The sequence below is a fragment of the Aegilops tauschii genome, chromosome 2 (assembly GCF_002575655.3).
Source record: "Aegilops tauschii subsp. strangulata cultivar AL8/78 chromosome 2, Aet v6.0, whole genome shotgun sequence".
Taxonomy (NCBI): Eukaryota; Viridiplantae; Streptophyta; class Magnoliopsida; order Poales; family Poaceae; genus Aegilops; species Aegilops tauschii.
Genome location: NC_053036.3, coordinates 630681063 through 630696741, shown reverse-complemented (window position 1 = coordinate 630696741; position 15679 = coordinate 630681063). Strand labels below are relative to the sequence as shown.

General features: G+C 51.0%; 1 protein-coding gene across 1 annotated transcript; it reads right to left on the bottom strand.

Moving 5' to 3' along the window:
- Window positions 1–6782: 6782 nt before the first annotated feature.
- On the bottom strand, window positions 6783–12907 carry LOC123497423 (uncharacterized). Its single transcript, XM_045233828.1, has 3 exons — window positions 12449–12907; window positions 7988–9911; window positions 6783–7837 (listed from the first exon to the last, which is right to left on the bottom strand). Exons 1-3 carry the CDS (start codon window positions 12727–12729, stop codon window positions 7202–7204), a joined length of 2841 nt encoding a protein of 946 aa, XP_045089763.1. The 5' UTR covers window positions 12730–12907; the 3' UTR covers window positions 6783–7201.
- Between the last annotated feature and the right edge of the window lie 2772 nt (window positions 12908–15679).

Sequence of the window (15679 nt, the reverse complement as noted above, 5' to 3'; positions counted from 1 at the left end):
CGTACTACGAATATTGAAATGCGCGAATAAATATGAGCAATTCACTTTGGATAATTAAGGAGGACTCAATAATAATTTCTACTGGGAAACTAATGTCTTGCAGAGAGAGATACCGAAGAATTGGCTAATGCACACTTTGCGGTCATCGAAAGGCAGATGTAGATATGGCTATACTGTATAACTAACTGCAATGTACTCCCTCCGTTCCATAATATAAGAGCGTTTTTGACACTACACTAATGTCAAAAACGCTCTGATATTATGGGACGGAGGGAGTAGTTCTGAAACAAAATTTGTTGGATGTGGCTATACTGTATAACTAATCGTACTGCCTATTTCAGGATGCCAGACTAATCAAAAAGGCGTAGAAACATCGAAATGCCCATATAAATATGAGTGTTTTACTTTGGAGAATCGAAGGAGGTTCGATAATACTTGTTTGCCTGAGTGCAAGCCCCGCTCTCGTCCCCCTCCCTGCTCCCGTTAGGGTTTCCGCCCCCCCCCCCCCCCCCCCCCCGCCGCCGCCCTCCCCCGCTCCCGCCGCCCCCGGCCACCGGCGGGCGCGCCCCGGCTCCCCCTCCCCCTCCCGTCCTCCCCTGTACCCCCCGTGTCGCCTCCCCGAGCGAGGCGACCGGGGGCTCCCCTTCCCTCCCCCTCCTCTAATCCCCTCCCGCCGCCGCCGGCGTAGGCCTCCGGGCCTGGCTCGCGTGATGCCGGCGGCGGCGGCCCCGTTCTTTTCCTCCCCGCACGGCGCTGTGGCTCGGGCGATGGCGTCGGCGGTGGTGCACCCAGGCCGGTGTCGGATCCGGTGGCGGCTCGTCTTCGCAGGCGGCGCAGCTCCGGGTGGCGAGGTGGCGGTGGCGTGGCTGCTTGGCTGCGGGGCGGCGCGATGGCTGGCGGCGGAGCCCTTCCGGCCCAGATCTAGGCCCTTTTGGGCCCCATCTGGGTCTGGGTGGGCCTGGCGTGTGCTATTCGGCGTCATCTCCGGCGGACGGAGGTGTGGCTTGGGCTAGGGGTGGCGGAGACGGTGGCGCGTGTACTGCAGCGCAGCAACGGGAGCTTCACAAGCCCACTTCGGGCTCGGCCGGGCAGGGGTGGCTGGTTTGCTCTTGAGCTACGTCCGGTCGGTCACCGCCGAGGGTGGTGGAGGTTGTCCCCTCCCACGTGGCCGCTGACTCTGCTGCTCCTCGTTTCCGGTTGGTTCCTCTCGATCCTGCCGGTCTCGCTTCGCTTGTCACGGTGAGACGGCGTTGGTGACTGCGAGTTCGTGGTGGCGCATATTGGCAGACGGCAAGTATGGTGGAGCGCGATGGATCGTCTGGGGTCGTGATTGGTTGGGGGTTGGGAGAAATCCTTGTCGGCTTGTTCGGCACCGACGCGGTGACGTATGTGGGCGCCGCCGTGCCTTCCTGAAGGGCGTCGGATATCCCCCTTCCCTCCCACGGCCCTTCGCGTACCGGGGGAAACCCTAGGCCATGTCCGGTAGCAGCGTCGTTGTCGTCGCGTTCCTTCTTGAAGGTGTTGCTTGGTATGCGGCGTTTCGTGGTGCTAGGAGCGTGGTGGAATTCTCTGGCGGGCGCAGCGGCTGCGAGTCATCTTCGTTTTCGTCGATCTGCCGTTGTCGGCATTTTCTTCCTTTTGTATTTTCTCTTTCTTTTCTTTTGGGCGTGCCTGTGCTGCTTCCGTCCCAGCACCTATCGTTGGTTGTATCGATGTTGTTGCTTTGTAATACAAAGCGGGGGGAAACCCTTTTTCGGTAATACTCGTATATTTTTTGAGTCCAACCAAACAAGCGAATGCATATATAGTCGTGTGACTCAATAAAATACATCCACGCTTCGTTTTTGAAAAGAAGATACAAACCACGCTAGCTGAGCTGACACAACAAAAAGTTCATCCAACAACATTAATAGTACAGGCAAATATAATAATTGAAGTAATCAAGCAGAACCGTTTGTTGCATACACGCCGTTGGAATCAACAGCTGCTTCTGATATGGATGACGATGAAGCCATTGGGATTTGTCCCTCCTGTGATGGTTGGACCCCAGGCAGAGAGAGATCAACGACTGGCCATCTGTCTATTGGTGCCCACCAGCTAATTCCTCTATCTCGAGTGCCACATATGTCCGACTAGAGGTACTCTGCACCACAGGGTGTCAGCACTGCATTATGCACAGGGAAATTTATATAGGAGCATTATACAAGTAAGTACTCCAGTACAGTATGTGGTAAAGTAGTTATCAGTTGCGATGTACTGTGTATCAATCTATGAAAATACTGAATGGATGAAATAATGCATATATAGTTTGTTTGTTTGACCACAATACTCCTACTTTTCAAAATACAACTTGGGCAACATCACAACACTGTGTATCAATTTAATTTATATATTTTGAAACATTTTTTGCGCATTTAATTATATTTTTTTCAAACATTTATTATTAATTGTATTTAAACGATTTATATGTATAGTTTGTTGAATTTTAGATTGAACAATGTTTGAGACGTGTGCAGGTTTACTAGTAAAATACAGGGTCCCTAAAGTTGGAGACCCTAATAAATAAGCATGGTTTATTAGCGGTTAATCCCAAGAACAGTTACGCACGCCGCGGCGCTCTGCCTCGCTCTCGAGTTTGTCATCTTGGTCACTCGCATGGCGGCGTTCGCGTGTCTCCCCTAGTTCGCAGTGGCGGCCACAGGAATCAGGCGCTGCAGGGCCGCGCGCTCAGCACGATGAGGCACCAAGCCCCCCGTCCCCTTGTTTATAGTTCCGGTACGGCCGCCGGAGAGCGGAAACGAGAGGGGATCGGGATGGCGTGTCGCCGGCCGGCCGCTCGATTTTCGGGGCAGAGGAGGGTGACTAGGTGAGGTACGGGCTATTCGCGGCCGCTCGATTCGAGCGGAGGGGCGACGGGCAGGACAGGGTGCTCGTTCCTGACCGGAGGCTGGGCTTCGAGCGGCGCAGTAGCCGCGTGGTGGTGGTGGTGGTGGATAACTCCGGTCGGTCACCGCCGAGGGTGGTGGAGGTTGTCCCCTCCCACGTGGCCGCTGACTCTGCTGCTCCTCGTTTCCGGTTGGTTCCTCTCGATCCTGCCGGTCTCGCTTCGCTTGTCACGGTGAGACGGCGTTGGTGACTGCGAGTTCGTGGTGGCGCATATTGGCAGACGGCAAGTATGGTGGAGCGCGATGGATCGTCTGGGGTCGTGATTGGTTGGGGGTTGGGAGAAATCCTTGTCGGCTTGTTCGGCACCGACGCGGTGACGTATGTGGGCGCCGCCGTGCCTTCCTGAAGGGCGTCGGATATCCCCCTTCCCTCCCACGGCCCTTCGCGTACCGGGGGAAACCCTAGGCCATGTCCGGTAGCAGCGTCGTTGTCGTCGCGTTCCTTCTTGAAGGTGTTGCTTGGTATGCGGCGTTTCGTGGTGCTAGGAGCGTGGTGGAATTCTCTGGCGGGCGCAGCGGCTGCGAGTCATCTTCGTTTTCGTCGATCTGCCGTTGTCGGCATTTTCTTCCTTTTGTATTTTCTCTTTCTTTTCTTTTGGGCGTGCCTGTGCTGCTTCCGTCCCAGCACCTATCGTTGGTTGTATCGATGTTGTTGCTTTGTAATACAAAGCGGGGGGAAACCCTTTTTCGGTAATACTCGTATATTTTTTGAGTCCAACCAAACAAGCGAATGCATATATAGTCGTGTGACTCAATAAAATACATCCACGCTTCGTTTTTGAAAAGAAGATACAAACCACGCTAGCTGAGCTGACACAACAAAAAGTTCATCCAACAACATTAATAGTACAGGCAAATATAATAATTGAAGTAATCAAGCAGAACCGTTTGTTGCATACACGCCGTTGGAATCAACAGCTGCTTCTGATATGGATGACGATGAAGCCATTGGGATTTGTCCCTCCTGTGATGGTTGGACCCCAGGCAGAGAGAGATCAACGACTGGCCATCTGTCTATTGGTGCCCACCAGCTAATTCCTCTATCTCGAGTGCCACATATGTCCGACTAGAGGTACTCTGCACCACAGGGTGTCAGCACTGCATTATGCACAGGGAAATTTATATAGGAGCATTATACAAGTAAGTACTCCAGTACAGTATGTGGTAAAGTAGTTATCAGTTGCGATGTACTGTGTATCAATCTATGAAAATACTGAATGGATGAAATAATGCATATATAGTTTGTTTGTTTGACCACAATACTCCTACTTTTCAAAATACAACTTGGGCAACATCACAACACTGTGTATCAATTTAATTTATATATTTTGAAACATTTTTTGCGCATTTAATTATATTTTTTTCAAACATTTATTATTAATTGTATTTAAACGATTTATATGTATAGTTTGTTGAATTTTAGATTGAACAATGTTTGAGACGTGTGCAGGTTTACTAGTAAAATACAGGGTCCCTAAAGTTGGAGACCCTAATAAATAAGCATGGTTTATTAGCGGTTAATCCCAAGAACAGTTACGCACGCCGCGGCGCTCTGCCTCGCTCTCGAGTTTGTCATCTTGGTCACTCGCATGGCGGCGTTCGCGTGTCTCCCCTAGTTCGCAGTGGCGGCCACAGGAATCAGGCGCTGCAGGGCCGCGCGCTCAGCACGATGAGGCACCAAGCCCCCCGTCCCCTTGTTTATAGTTCCGGTACGGCCGCCGGAGAGCGGAAACGAGAGGGGATCGGGATGGCGTGTCGCCGGCCGGCCGCTCGATTTTCGGGGCAGAGGAGGGTGACTAGGTGAGGTACGGGCTATTCGCGGCCGCTCGATTCGAGCGGAGGGGCGACGGGCAGGACAGGGTGCTCGTTCCTGACCGGAGGCTGGGCTTCGAGCGGCGCAGTAGCCGCGTGGTGGTGGTGGTGGTGGATAACTCCGGTCGGTCACCGCCGAGGGTGGTGGAGGTTGTCCCCTCCCACGTGGCCGCTGACTCTGCTGCTCCTCGTTTCCGGTTGGTTCCTCTCGATCCTGCCGGTCTCGCTTCGCTTGTCACGGTGAGACGGCGTTGGTGACTGCGAGTTCGTGGTGGCGCATATTGGCAGACGGCAAGTATGGTGGAGCGCGATGGATCGTCTGGGGTCGTGATTGGTTGGGGGTTGGGAGAAATCCTTGTCGGCTTGTTCGGCACCGACGCGGTGACGTATGTGGGCGCCGCCGTGCCTTCCTGAAGGGCGTCGGATATCCCCCTTCCCTCCCACGGCCCTTCGCGTACCGGGGGAAACCCTAGGCCATGTCCGGTAGCAGCGTCGTTGTCGTCGCGTTCCTTCTTGAAGGTGTTGCTTGGTATGCGGCGTTTCGTGGTGCTAGGAGCGTGGTGGAATTCTCTGGCGGGCGCAGCGGCTGCGAGTCATCTTCGTTTTCGTCGATCTGCCGTTGTCGGCATTTTCTTCCTTTTGTATTTTCTCTTTCTTTTCTTTTGGGCGTGCCTGTGCTGCTTCCGTCCCAGCACCTATCGTTGGTTGTATCGATGTTGTTGCTTTGTAATACAAAGCGGGGGGAAACCCTTTTTCGGTAATACTCGTATATTTTTTGAGTCCAACCAAACAAGCGAATGCATATATAGTCGTGTGACTCAATAAAATACATCCACGCTTCGTTTTTGAAAAGAAGATACAAACCACGCTAGCTGAGCTGACACAACAAAAAGTTCATCCAACAACATTAATAGTACAGGCAAATATAATAATTGAAGTAATCAAGCAGAACCGTTTGTTGCATACACGCCGTTGGAATCAACAGCTGCTTCTGATATGGATGACGATGAAGCCATTGGGATTTGTCCCTCCTGTGATGGTTGGACCCCAGGCAGAGAGAGATCAACGACTGGCCATCTGTCTATTGGTGCCCACCAGCTAATTCCTCTATCTCGAGTGCCACATATGTCCGACTAGAGGTACTCTGCACCACAGGGTGTCAGCACTGCATTATGCACAGGGAAATTTATATAGGAGCATTATACAAGTAAGTACTCCAGTACAGTATGTGGTAAAGTAGTTATCAGTTGCGATGTACTGTGTATCAATCTATGAAAATACTGAATGGATGAAATAATGCATATATAGTTTGTTTGTTTGACCACAATACTCCTACTTTTCAAAATACAACTTGGGCAACATCACAACACTGTGTATCAATTTAATTTATATATTTTGAAACATTTTTTGCGCATTTAATTATATTTTTTTCAAACATTTATTATTAATTGTATTTAAACGATTTATATGTATAGTTTGTTGAATTTTAGATTGAACAATGTTTGAGACGTGTGCAGGTTTACTAGTAAAATACAGGGTCCCTAAAGTTGGAGACCCTAATAAATAAGCATGGTTTATTAGCGGTTAATCCCAAGAACAGTTACGCACGCCGCGGCGCTCTGCCTCGCTCTCGAGTTTGTCATCTTGGTCACTCGCATGGCGGCGTTCGCGTGTCTCCCCTAGTTCGCAGTGGCGGCCACAGGAATCAGGCGCTGCAGGGCCGCGCGCTCAGCACGATGAGGCACCAAGCCCCCCGTCCCCTTGTTTATAGTTCCGGTACGGCCGCCGGAGAGCGGAAACGAGAGGGGATCGGGATGGCGTGTCGCCGGCCGGCCGCTCGATTTTCGGGGCAGAGGAGGGTGACTAGGTGAGGTACGGGCTATTCGCGGCCGCTCGATTCGAGCGGAGGGGCGACGGGCAGGACAGGGTGCTCGTTCCTGACCGGAGGCTGGGCTTCGAGCGGCGCAGTAGCCGCGTGGTGGTGGTGGTGGTGGATAGCCCCTGTTGTTATGTCTAGGCCTTTGGCATAGCTACTTCACACAGCAAACCAAGACGACCAGATGTAGAAACGATCTGGGCGGCTGTCACAATTTTTAGTAGCATTCTGGAAACTGAAATGTGGGCGATGGCAACTATATTATGAATCAATAGCAATTAGCACATCTTCATTTCTCAAATGATAGGGAAAACCATACATTTCTTGCCACACACTGCGATGCACATATGCACATTATACAAAGCCCTTGGATCTTGCCATGATGCAGAAGATATACCCGAATTTAGAATGCAAGAGTTACACTCTGGACCTCTGCAGCTGATGGTGCACGCAGCCTATTATTGAAAAGTCTCACAAATTCGAAAATGAAACAAATGGAAAAACAAAAAGCACCCCAGTATCCGTTTCAATAGTTTTTGCCATACTATGATACTCTGTAATGCAGCAATCATGGTGCACTGGCAGTGGCAGGCGCAATGTTGACGCCCAGAGCCTGTTTCTTCTGTGCCAAAAGATCTTCTGCGTTCTTAGCGAGGACAGAAGAGAGAGGTTTCAGAGGAACCCCGTGGCAGTCACGATCAACACCAGCAAAAAGCATGCTGCTTTCAAGCACGACCATCATCTCTGAAGCCTCCAATAATGCGCCAACGATATCATGCCTGCCGATCACTTCGACGTTTTCATCATGCTGCTGGATGAATTCTATAACCATCTTGCAGGTAAGCTTCTGTATTGCCAAGCACGCAGGGGTGGCATACATGCTGTCCTCCACCATGTTCTTGAGCCTCACCACAAAGTCCTCCTTGGTAGCCGGCGGCGTCAGTGACATTAATATTGTTGCAAAATCAAGATTGTTGTTTGCACGAATTGTTGCGACGAATGATAGCAGCTCTGCCTGCAGCCTCCTCTCCTCATATTGCTGGATGTGGTGGCTCTGAGAATTGGAAGGCTTGTCTTTCACAGTGTTACCTGGGTTTCCTATCTTGTTTCTGCTTGCTTTAATGCAAGGGATGGCACGCTCCCAACAGCTGGGCATGGTTGTACTACTCAATTCTGCTTGCATAGGAAGCAATTCCGTGAGTACCTGGAATTTTATACACACATGCAAGTTTAGCTCAAAAATAAGTTAATTTCCGAAAGCCTATAGCATGCAATGGGTGCTATAAGGACTTTGATTGCTTTAATTAATTAGATAAAAGGAACACGAATATGTCATATATGCATTCAGGCATACCATCCGTAAGGTTGGTTTCTTGTCGTAGTTGCTCAAATGCTTCAAGATGACTGCTGCGCTAATACGACAGCCAATCGTAATCTCTATTGGTATAGTAGTATCTGTTGCACTTGTTTTGGAGTTGAGCAATTCAGTAAGACGAACAACTTCATTATTTTTGCATCCTGTGAAGCTCTTGACAGCCTCTGAATCACTGGACAGCATGGCCAATGCTTCACCTGCCTTTTCTTTAAGCCGGCTTGCAGTTTCCTTAGCTTCTTTCATCCTCTTTTCAACATGTGCTTCTGCAGCCCGCTTTTCTACACTGATCATATATGTTAATATTGACGATGTTGGTAAAGTATTATCCAGCTTCATTTTCTCATCTTTCAAATAATCTTCTATCCAACCTGTAGTAAGGAAGATGTGCAGCGCCCTCTCAATAATTTTGTCCCTTATCTTTGTAGCAGAATTATTTGCTGGATGATGCAAGGCTAGTTGTGTAAGAACATCTATAGCTTGTATCTGTAGCTTGATAACACTGTTGCTCTTCATATCCATATCTAGTACGGCCTCCAAGTTTGTTACTGCATTACTATTGTTCGCAATCAGTCTGCGCATCTTTACGCTGGTGCTTCCTGAAGAACCCATGAGCTGGCTCACCACCTTCAGTGACCCGCCTATTACCTTGGTCCATGTAGCGTTGCTCTTGATGTCTTCTTCTAATTTGTTGGAACTGACAGGTGCGACTATTTTTGAAAGAATATCCTTGGTGTTGTATATCAGTGTGCAGTTGTGTCTGTTGTGAGCCAGCTTCTCTAGAATTCTCAAGCCTAGCAAAACCAGATCCTTATCAGTTCCTTTATAATTCTCCCTCTCCTTGTTGAATTGCTGTGCGGCAGACCTCTCCTTGTTGTATTGCGCGGCAGCATCGTGTCTTTCGCGCGGATTTTTGGCAGTGATAATGTTTGTGAACATGGTGAAGCTACCATCTTTACCCCCGTCATCCTTCTTGTTACCATCTTTATCTTCCCACGGGTTACCAGCAAAATTTTCGTTCAGGAAACCTCTCCTTTTCCTCTGCTTGCTACGCTCAGTTAGAAAAGGCGAATGGAGGGCTTCTTGATCAGCATTGTTATGATAGGAAGTGTCAAAGAGGGAGGATATGCATTCCAATGCTCCTGGAAAGTGAGCAAGGTTGAGGTGACCAGCTAGATGCTCCACAATCCTCGCTGCATGACATCTCATCTCTTGCTCAGCTGGGCTTCCCCAAGCAAGGGTCCCGATCAGCTTCTGAATTCTGTGTATCGGTGACAAATTCAGCAGCCAGGTTATCGCTAACGGTGTATCTTGATCAATCAGCATAGTTAGTACCCTTCCTCCAGACACATAGTCCTCCGGTAATTGGGAATCAAGCAAGTCAGCACCATATGCGATCAAATTCCAGCTCACTGTGGACGCGGCGTTGTTTAGACAAATCTGCTTGGTTTTGTCCAAGTATCCACCAAGTACTTTAGGGCTGAAACCATATTGTTGGCTAACATACTCCACCAACTTCTCCTCAGCAACAGCTCCAATAATCATACTCAGAAAGGAGAATGCGCTCTGAGCAAGAGATAAGCAGTAGAATAAAGTCAGCCCTGGCTCCATATTTGCTTCTCCGTCGGCGATGCCATAGTCTTGCTTTCGCAGACGAAGCAGCGATAGCACAAAGCAGATAATTGGCCCATAAGCAGCGAAGCACTCCACTGGGAAAAATAGCATAGACAGAGTGATGTCTATTATTTTTAACCGGAGTATATTTATTTGTCTCTTCAGCCATTGCCTCATAGGCAACTTGCGTTTATCATGATGCTTTTCCCCCCAAGATATAATATTTCTCATAAGTGAATCAACCCAATGCCCAAAGAACATCAACCGATCATCTCCCAGGGCGTCAGATAGCCTGTGTTTGTTCCAATTAGGGCAAGACACAATGTCAACGGGAAATTTAAGAATGTTCTCAAACAAAAAAAAATTGGTTGGTGCTTATGAAGGTTTATCTCTTTGAAAACCGATCAAGGTGCTGAAGTTAATTGCCAGAAATTTCAATCATCAGAAACTAGCTTTGGTTATTGTTAATGCAGACAATGAACTTTAGATGTGGTACACATCAACCGGAAATGCATTTAATTAGCTCTGTGTATAGTCTTAATCACGTTTGGTTTCAAAAGTCGTTGTACACATAGTAAGAAATTGCGTCGTGCCAGTAAGTTTATATGCTCTAAATCAGGATTTCTTGAAGAGAAAAAAAGAAGTAAAATCCATCTACGATACTGAAACTTGAACCCTGTGTGCACTTTGGGCACTGTACTTTACGAACCTTAAGTTATGTTCACGAAAAACGCTTGAAAATTTTATCTACGATCGTCATCGTATCTGTTAGTCTACGTATTTTGATGGCATGACATATCGTTTGACCAAGTTGAGACTCGTGGCGAATTCCAATGACCAATATGAAAATAACAGATGGGAAAAGGGCTAAATTACAATATAGCCGAAGAGAATTGCTGTACAATACACACCTATATAGCGGGTTGGCCGGTTTTCCCGGTTTTGAGAAGGTTCTAGAAGGTATTGCTTGCAGTGTTTTCTCTGCCGGTTTTAATGTTTTACTTTTGGTTTCTTTCCTTTTTTTATTGTTTTCTTTTTTCCTTTTCCTTTTTTGTTTTGTTTTTCTATTTCCTTTTGCGTAGAAACACAACTAAAAGGTGTTAGCAATTCCAAGAGAAAACGTCAGAGATCAATGAGCTCTTTGTTAGCCACCATCTAAACACAATTGTTGGTAGGCCTCTTCTAGATATGCATTCCGCTGTAGTAAGAGATAAGAGCCCCCCTGGTTCGGGCGGTTGCTTCGTCATGGGTTTCTTTGGACGTGTCGCTGCCTTCTTAGGGATGAGGCCTTGACGGCGCCGCGCTGGAGAAGGCATCCGTGGCCTATACACAAGTGTTGTGTCTCCGTTACGTGGGAGCCATGCCACTATTTTGCCTCTGGAGCTAAAGCCATCGTCGCGCAGGAGAAAAATTGTGATGTCATCACCTATGGGCTGTCGGGGAGTCGAGGACCACACCATTAGGAAGTCCGATGCCGCCATGGCGTCCTTCGTGTGGACTCCTTCGCCAATACATATCTCGTGGGCCATGGCACCACTTCCGCTGGTCAGCGTGTCCTAGGTGGTCCACCGATGCCGAGGGCGAGCCAATGGGGAAACAAGCTGAGTTGAAGAAGGTGCTGGGTCCACGCCAACTACTGGCTTGCACATGACCGGAAGATGCACTACAACAACTGGGGCAGGAAGTTGGCGCCACTTTGTTTGCGAGCGGCGAGGCACTTGGCCACATAAACATCAAAGCTGCAGAAGAGGAAGTCGATGATGAAGCCCTTGGTGCGTGCCTGCTTGGGTTTCTTTGTGTCGAGGTACACACCAACGTGGGTGCCGTCGGTTTAGGACACGATGAAATTGTAGACTTGTAGGGCCCAACGAGGCAATCACGCTTGTTAAAAACGGTAGAGCAGAAGGCAGCGAGGGCGACGAGATGAGGCTGTGGTAGTTGGGGTAGATGATTACGGTGAAACGGGGCATGGAAGCATGTAGAGTGGTGGTGCTACGGCTAGCCCTCTAGAGTGGAGGAGGTCAAGGAAGAGCACCTAGTAGAGTGCGTTGTCGAGGCCTCAAGGTTTACTTGGAGTAATCGATGAGGAAGGGAGCGGTGGGGCCGAACGTGGGCAATGTAAGTGGCGTTGGCGATGTAAGTGGCGTTCACGGTGAAGACAGAGGCGACCTCCACCAGAGGAAACCAAGGAGAGGCGGTAGTTTACCGTCGTCGGCATGGACTAGGTCATCAATGGCAAATGGGCTGCCTATACAACGTCTAAGATGAGCTTGACGAGGGGGAGCACCATCCGGGGCACCGTGCTGCGGGAAACGGCCACACCACAATGCATATTTCGTACTCCCTCCATCCATATATAGGGCCTAATACATCTTTCGATACTGCCTTTGACTATTGATAGGATTAATAGTATATGAGATGTATGAAGTGAAAATTATATCATTGAAAGCTCTTTTCATGTATGAATTTAACGATATGTTTTGTGTAACTTGCATGTCATATACGGATTATTATTGTAATAACATGTGATAAAGTTCGCGTCGAAAAATGCCACCTTGGTGAATACATAGGGCAGACGGGGTACTACCCTGCAGCGGCATACATGTACCCCGGGGGGTAGTAACCTTGCATGACGCAGCGGAACAACCTGATTGGCCGAATTTTGCTGTTTCCACAGTACGGTGACTAAATCGATCCTACCGGAGAAGTTTACCTACCGTGAATGAATTTTACTCAGATAAATTTATGCCACCCTTAATATCGACAGTATACGAATTTACTTGAAAAGGGGAGCATACTAAATTAAAGAGTTGAATGCTAAGCACAAACCCGGCAGCTTGGATGAATGCGATGATGGTGAGATACCAAAAATCTATCCTCCTCAGATCGGAGACGAAGCCGCCGAGGAGGACCACGGTGGCCCACAAGAGCGCCAGAGCCCCCATGTTTTTCACGCCAATTCGGATGTACGCCATGCTGACCGCATATTTGTTGAGGATCCGTACTTCTGGCCGCCGTCGAAGCTCCTCTGATAAAGCGTCAAGCTTATCTCCCATCCCCTCCTGGTCTCCAGATGATCCGGCGCTGCTCCGCCGTGCTCCGGTAAACATTTTCGTTTGTGGTATGGTATGGTGGGTGGAGAGGCTGATGATCCCTGCTGGTTTCTCTTGTGTTTGCTAGTCAACCGTCTTTGCCTCTTTGGGGTCACCTTAGATACTGTTTGTTTGGCTCGTCTTGGGGTCACGATAAACTAAAGAGGGAGCAAAACGACGAGCTGGAAATGGTAATTAAGAATGGCACATGTAAGCAAAGCATAACTTATCCTAAAAATACGAGTCCGACCTCGACATATGACCCGAAGCACACTATCTTATCTTTGGTGTTGGTCTGGGTGCAGTTGCTCTTGACGCCGGGTCGCTGATAATAATCTTGGTTTTGTCAGGTAGTTAGCCACTTGCCTTCGGACCCGTTCCAGTGTTGCTCGGCTGTCGGCTTGGACCACCTGCGCTGGAAATACTAGTAATTCCAACTTGCCAATGATCTGGTTGCTGAGTTTCGTCAGGAAACGGACTCACCTAGCTGACCCTCTGCCTTGTGGGATCACATTTCAGCACGCTCTGTAGTCTGTAGACCTAGCATGTATTGATGGATAAAGCTACACAATTTCACACATTCAAATCTTACATGTGATGGAGCTGAAACTGCACCGTTTACTCTTTTCTTACAAGGTATATACAAGTTTACCTGTCAGTAAAACGGCAAAGTGTTTAGCACTCCCTCTGTAAAATAGTGCCCTAAACGGTCTTATATTTCTTTACGAGGGAGTACTTCCTTTTTAGAGGAATCGCTAAGGTACAGTTTGAGCTGGGGTCCTCGGGGCTAGGAAGAAGCAGGTAGTGAACTTACACGACATTCTGTCTCTCTCGGACCATATCATGTGAAGTGAACACAGGGTGATGCTAACCAGAAAATGACACAAAACTGAGAAAAGTCTAGGAGTTACGGGCCAAGATCTACATCCGCCCGCTCATTCAACGTGGTTACCGGCCTTTTCCGCTCTTCAACCACAGGCCGCCCGGAGCTCGAGGCCCTAGCTGCAGCCCCTGCAGCCTTCAACACTGTCTCCTGTAATGGAGTACTCCGCATTGATTAATTCAGCTTGGATATATCCTCATCAACAAATACATCACCAGCTAGCTCACTGTCGCGACTGGTCCATTCGATCTATTTTCTCGAGGCAACCGTGACTGAAATTTCCCTGTTGATGGTTTCTGTCTCGACTCCGGAACACGTGGGACTGAGCTAGATCACTATTTTATGAGCCACAATCACAAATCAAACAAGCAATTCACTTAAGCACTAGAGTTTGATGGTGTTCAGTTACAGGCTTGAGAACAAGAAAGGAACAAGAGGGAAACAAGTGATGAACAACAGACTGAAGGACAGGGTAAAGGAGATTCGGTCCAGTTCGTTCCGTCCGTGACCAAAAGGTAACTTCACGGTAAATAAAGCCAGGGCGACACATAGCAGGGCAGCACTCTTAACCCAATCGTTGCGGGTGTAGCGTGTTGCTCCGCGTCCACATCTTACCCTGCTTTATCACCTCTGCACTTGTTCTGCACGGCCTCCAGGTTCTCTTCGTCACGGTAGTACCAGGTACAGCCAGGTTCATTTTTCGATAAAGAGCATTTCATTTCATTGAAATATCGAGGTGGGCCTGCTTTATCACCTCTGGCGACCCACGTGGCGACGCGCCCGCCGTGGTTTCCCCAGCGACGCCGCCGGCCTCCCCGCCCGCGCTCTCGGCTCCCGTCGCCTCCGCCGTCCTCTCCGCCCCCGGCCCCTCCCCGCCCTCTCCTTCCGCGGCCCAGGCGCCTCTGGTTTGGGCCGATTTGGCGGAAGACGAGGATGTCGATGCTGGCCGTCCGGTGGTCTGCCGTGACCGGGTCCCTCCTCCCGCCGCAGCCCCGTACCGCCGGCGGCCTTACCCCCAGGGGTGGGGCTTTGGCTGCCCGTGCACGGGCGCAGTCCCGCCGGGGAACGAGCTCGCCTCGACCTTCCTCGGGGCAAGGCGCGACCTTGGGGTCGGGGGGTTCCTGCGTCCGCCGGCGCGTGGCTGGCTAGGGTGTCGCCGGTCGGGCGGACCGTGGCCCTGCCCGGTCGTCGTGGCGGTCCTCGGACGCTACCGCCGTGGCTAAGGTGCCCGCAGCTTCGCCGGCATTGGCTGTCGAGTCTCCCGTGCTCCTCCGTCGCACCCCCTTTCGGCCGTTCATCGCCTCCTACGGCTCCTCCCGGCTCCGCTTCGTCTCCGGCCTCAGTGCCCCGCGCCCTAGCCCGCCTCTCCGGCGACTTGCCCTCGCTCCTCCGGCGCCGGCAACGGTAGGGGAAACCCTCGCCCCGCGCTCACCCCGGCCGAGCGTGCTGGGCCGCCCCGTGGTGGGCCTTGGCCAGGGGTTGGGCCTCGCCCCCCCCCATGGGCCCTCTGGCCCGGTCCCCGCGGCTGGACGAGTTCTTGGGCTGCACCGGCCCACGCAGGCTGCCGGCCCAGCCCAGGGCCTGTTCCACCGGCCTCCCGCTCGGGGATCTATCTGGCTCCCTCGAGGGTTTCCCATCCCGCCGTCATAGTCCCCCCGTGCGCCGCTCTCCCCTCGCCCGACCCCCCATCCTCTCGCGCCTCCCTGCTCCAGCCTGGCTAATCCGGCCCCCTGCTCCCGCTCCCCCTCCGGCGATGTCGCGCGACTGGGGCGACAATGCTGGCCGCCCCAAGCGGACCTTGGAGGACCGCCATGCCCCGTCCCGCTCCTCCCCCGAGGGCTTGCGACGGGAGGCGGACCTGCGTCGGGAGCTGTCCTCCAGGGACCAGCGCCGCTCGCCCCCTAGCGATTCCCGGTGCTCCCCTGGTCGGGACGGCCGCCGCTCGCCGGCCCGGGACGGCCGTCGCTCCCCGCCCCGTGACGACCGCCGGGATCGCCCTCGGTCGCCTGCCCCCGAGACTTGGCGCGCTGAACAACGTCGCTCTCCCTCGCCTGAGCGGCGCCGTGCTCGCTTCCCCTCCCCGGG

Coding starts and splice junctions, on each gene's coding strand:
- LOC123497423 (XM_045233828.1), bottom strand. CDS start 12,729: ATGTTTACCGGAGCACGGCGGAGCAGCGCCGGATCATCTGGAGACCAG. Junction 9,912..12,448: donor GCATTCATCCAAGCTGCCGG/GTTTGTGCTTAG, acceptor GAACAAACACAG/GCTATCTGACGCCCTGGGAG. Junction 7,838..7,987: donor AGAAACCAACCTTACGGATG/GTATGCCTGAAT, acceptor ATAAAATTCCAG/GTACTCACGGAATTGCTTCC.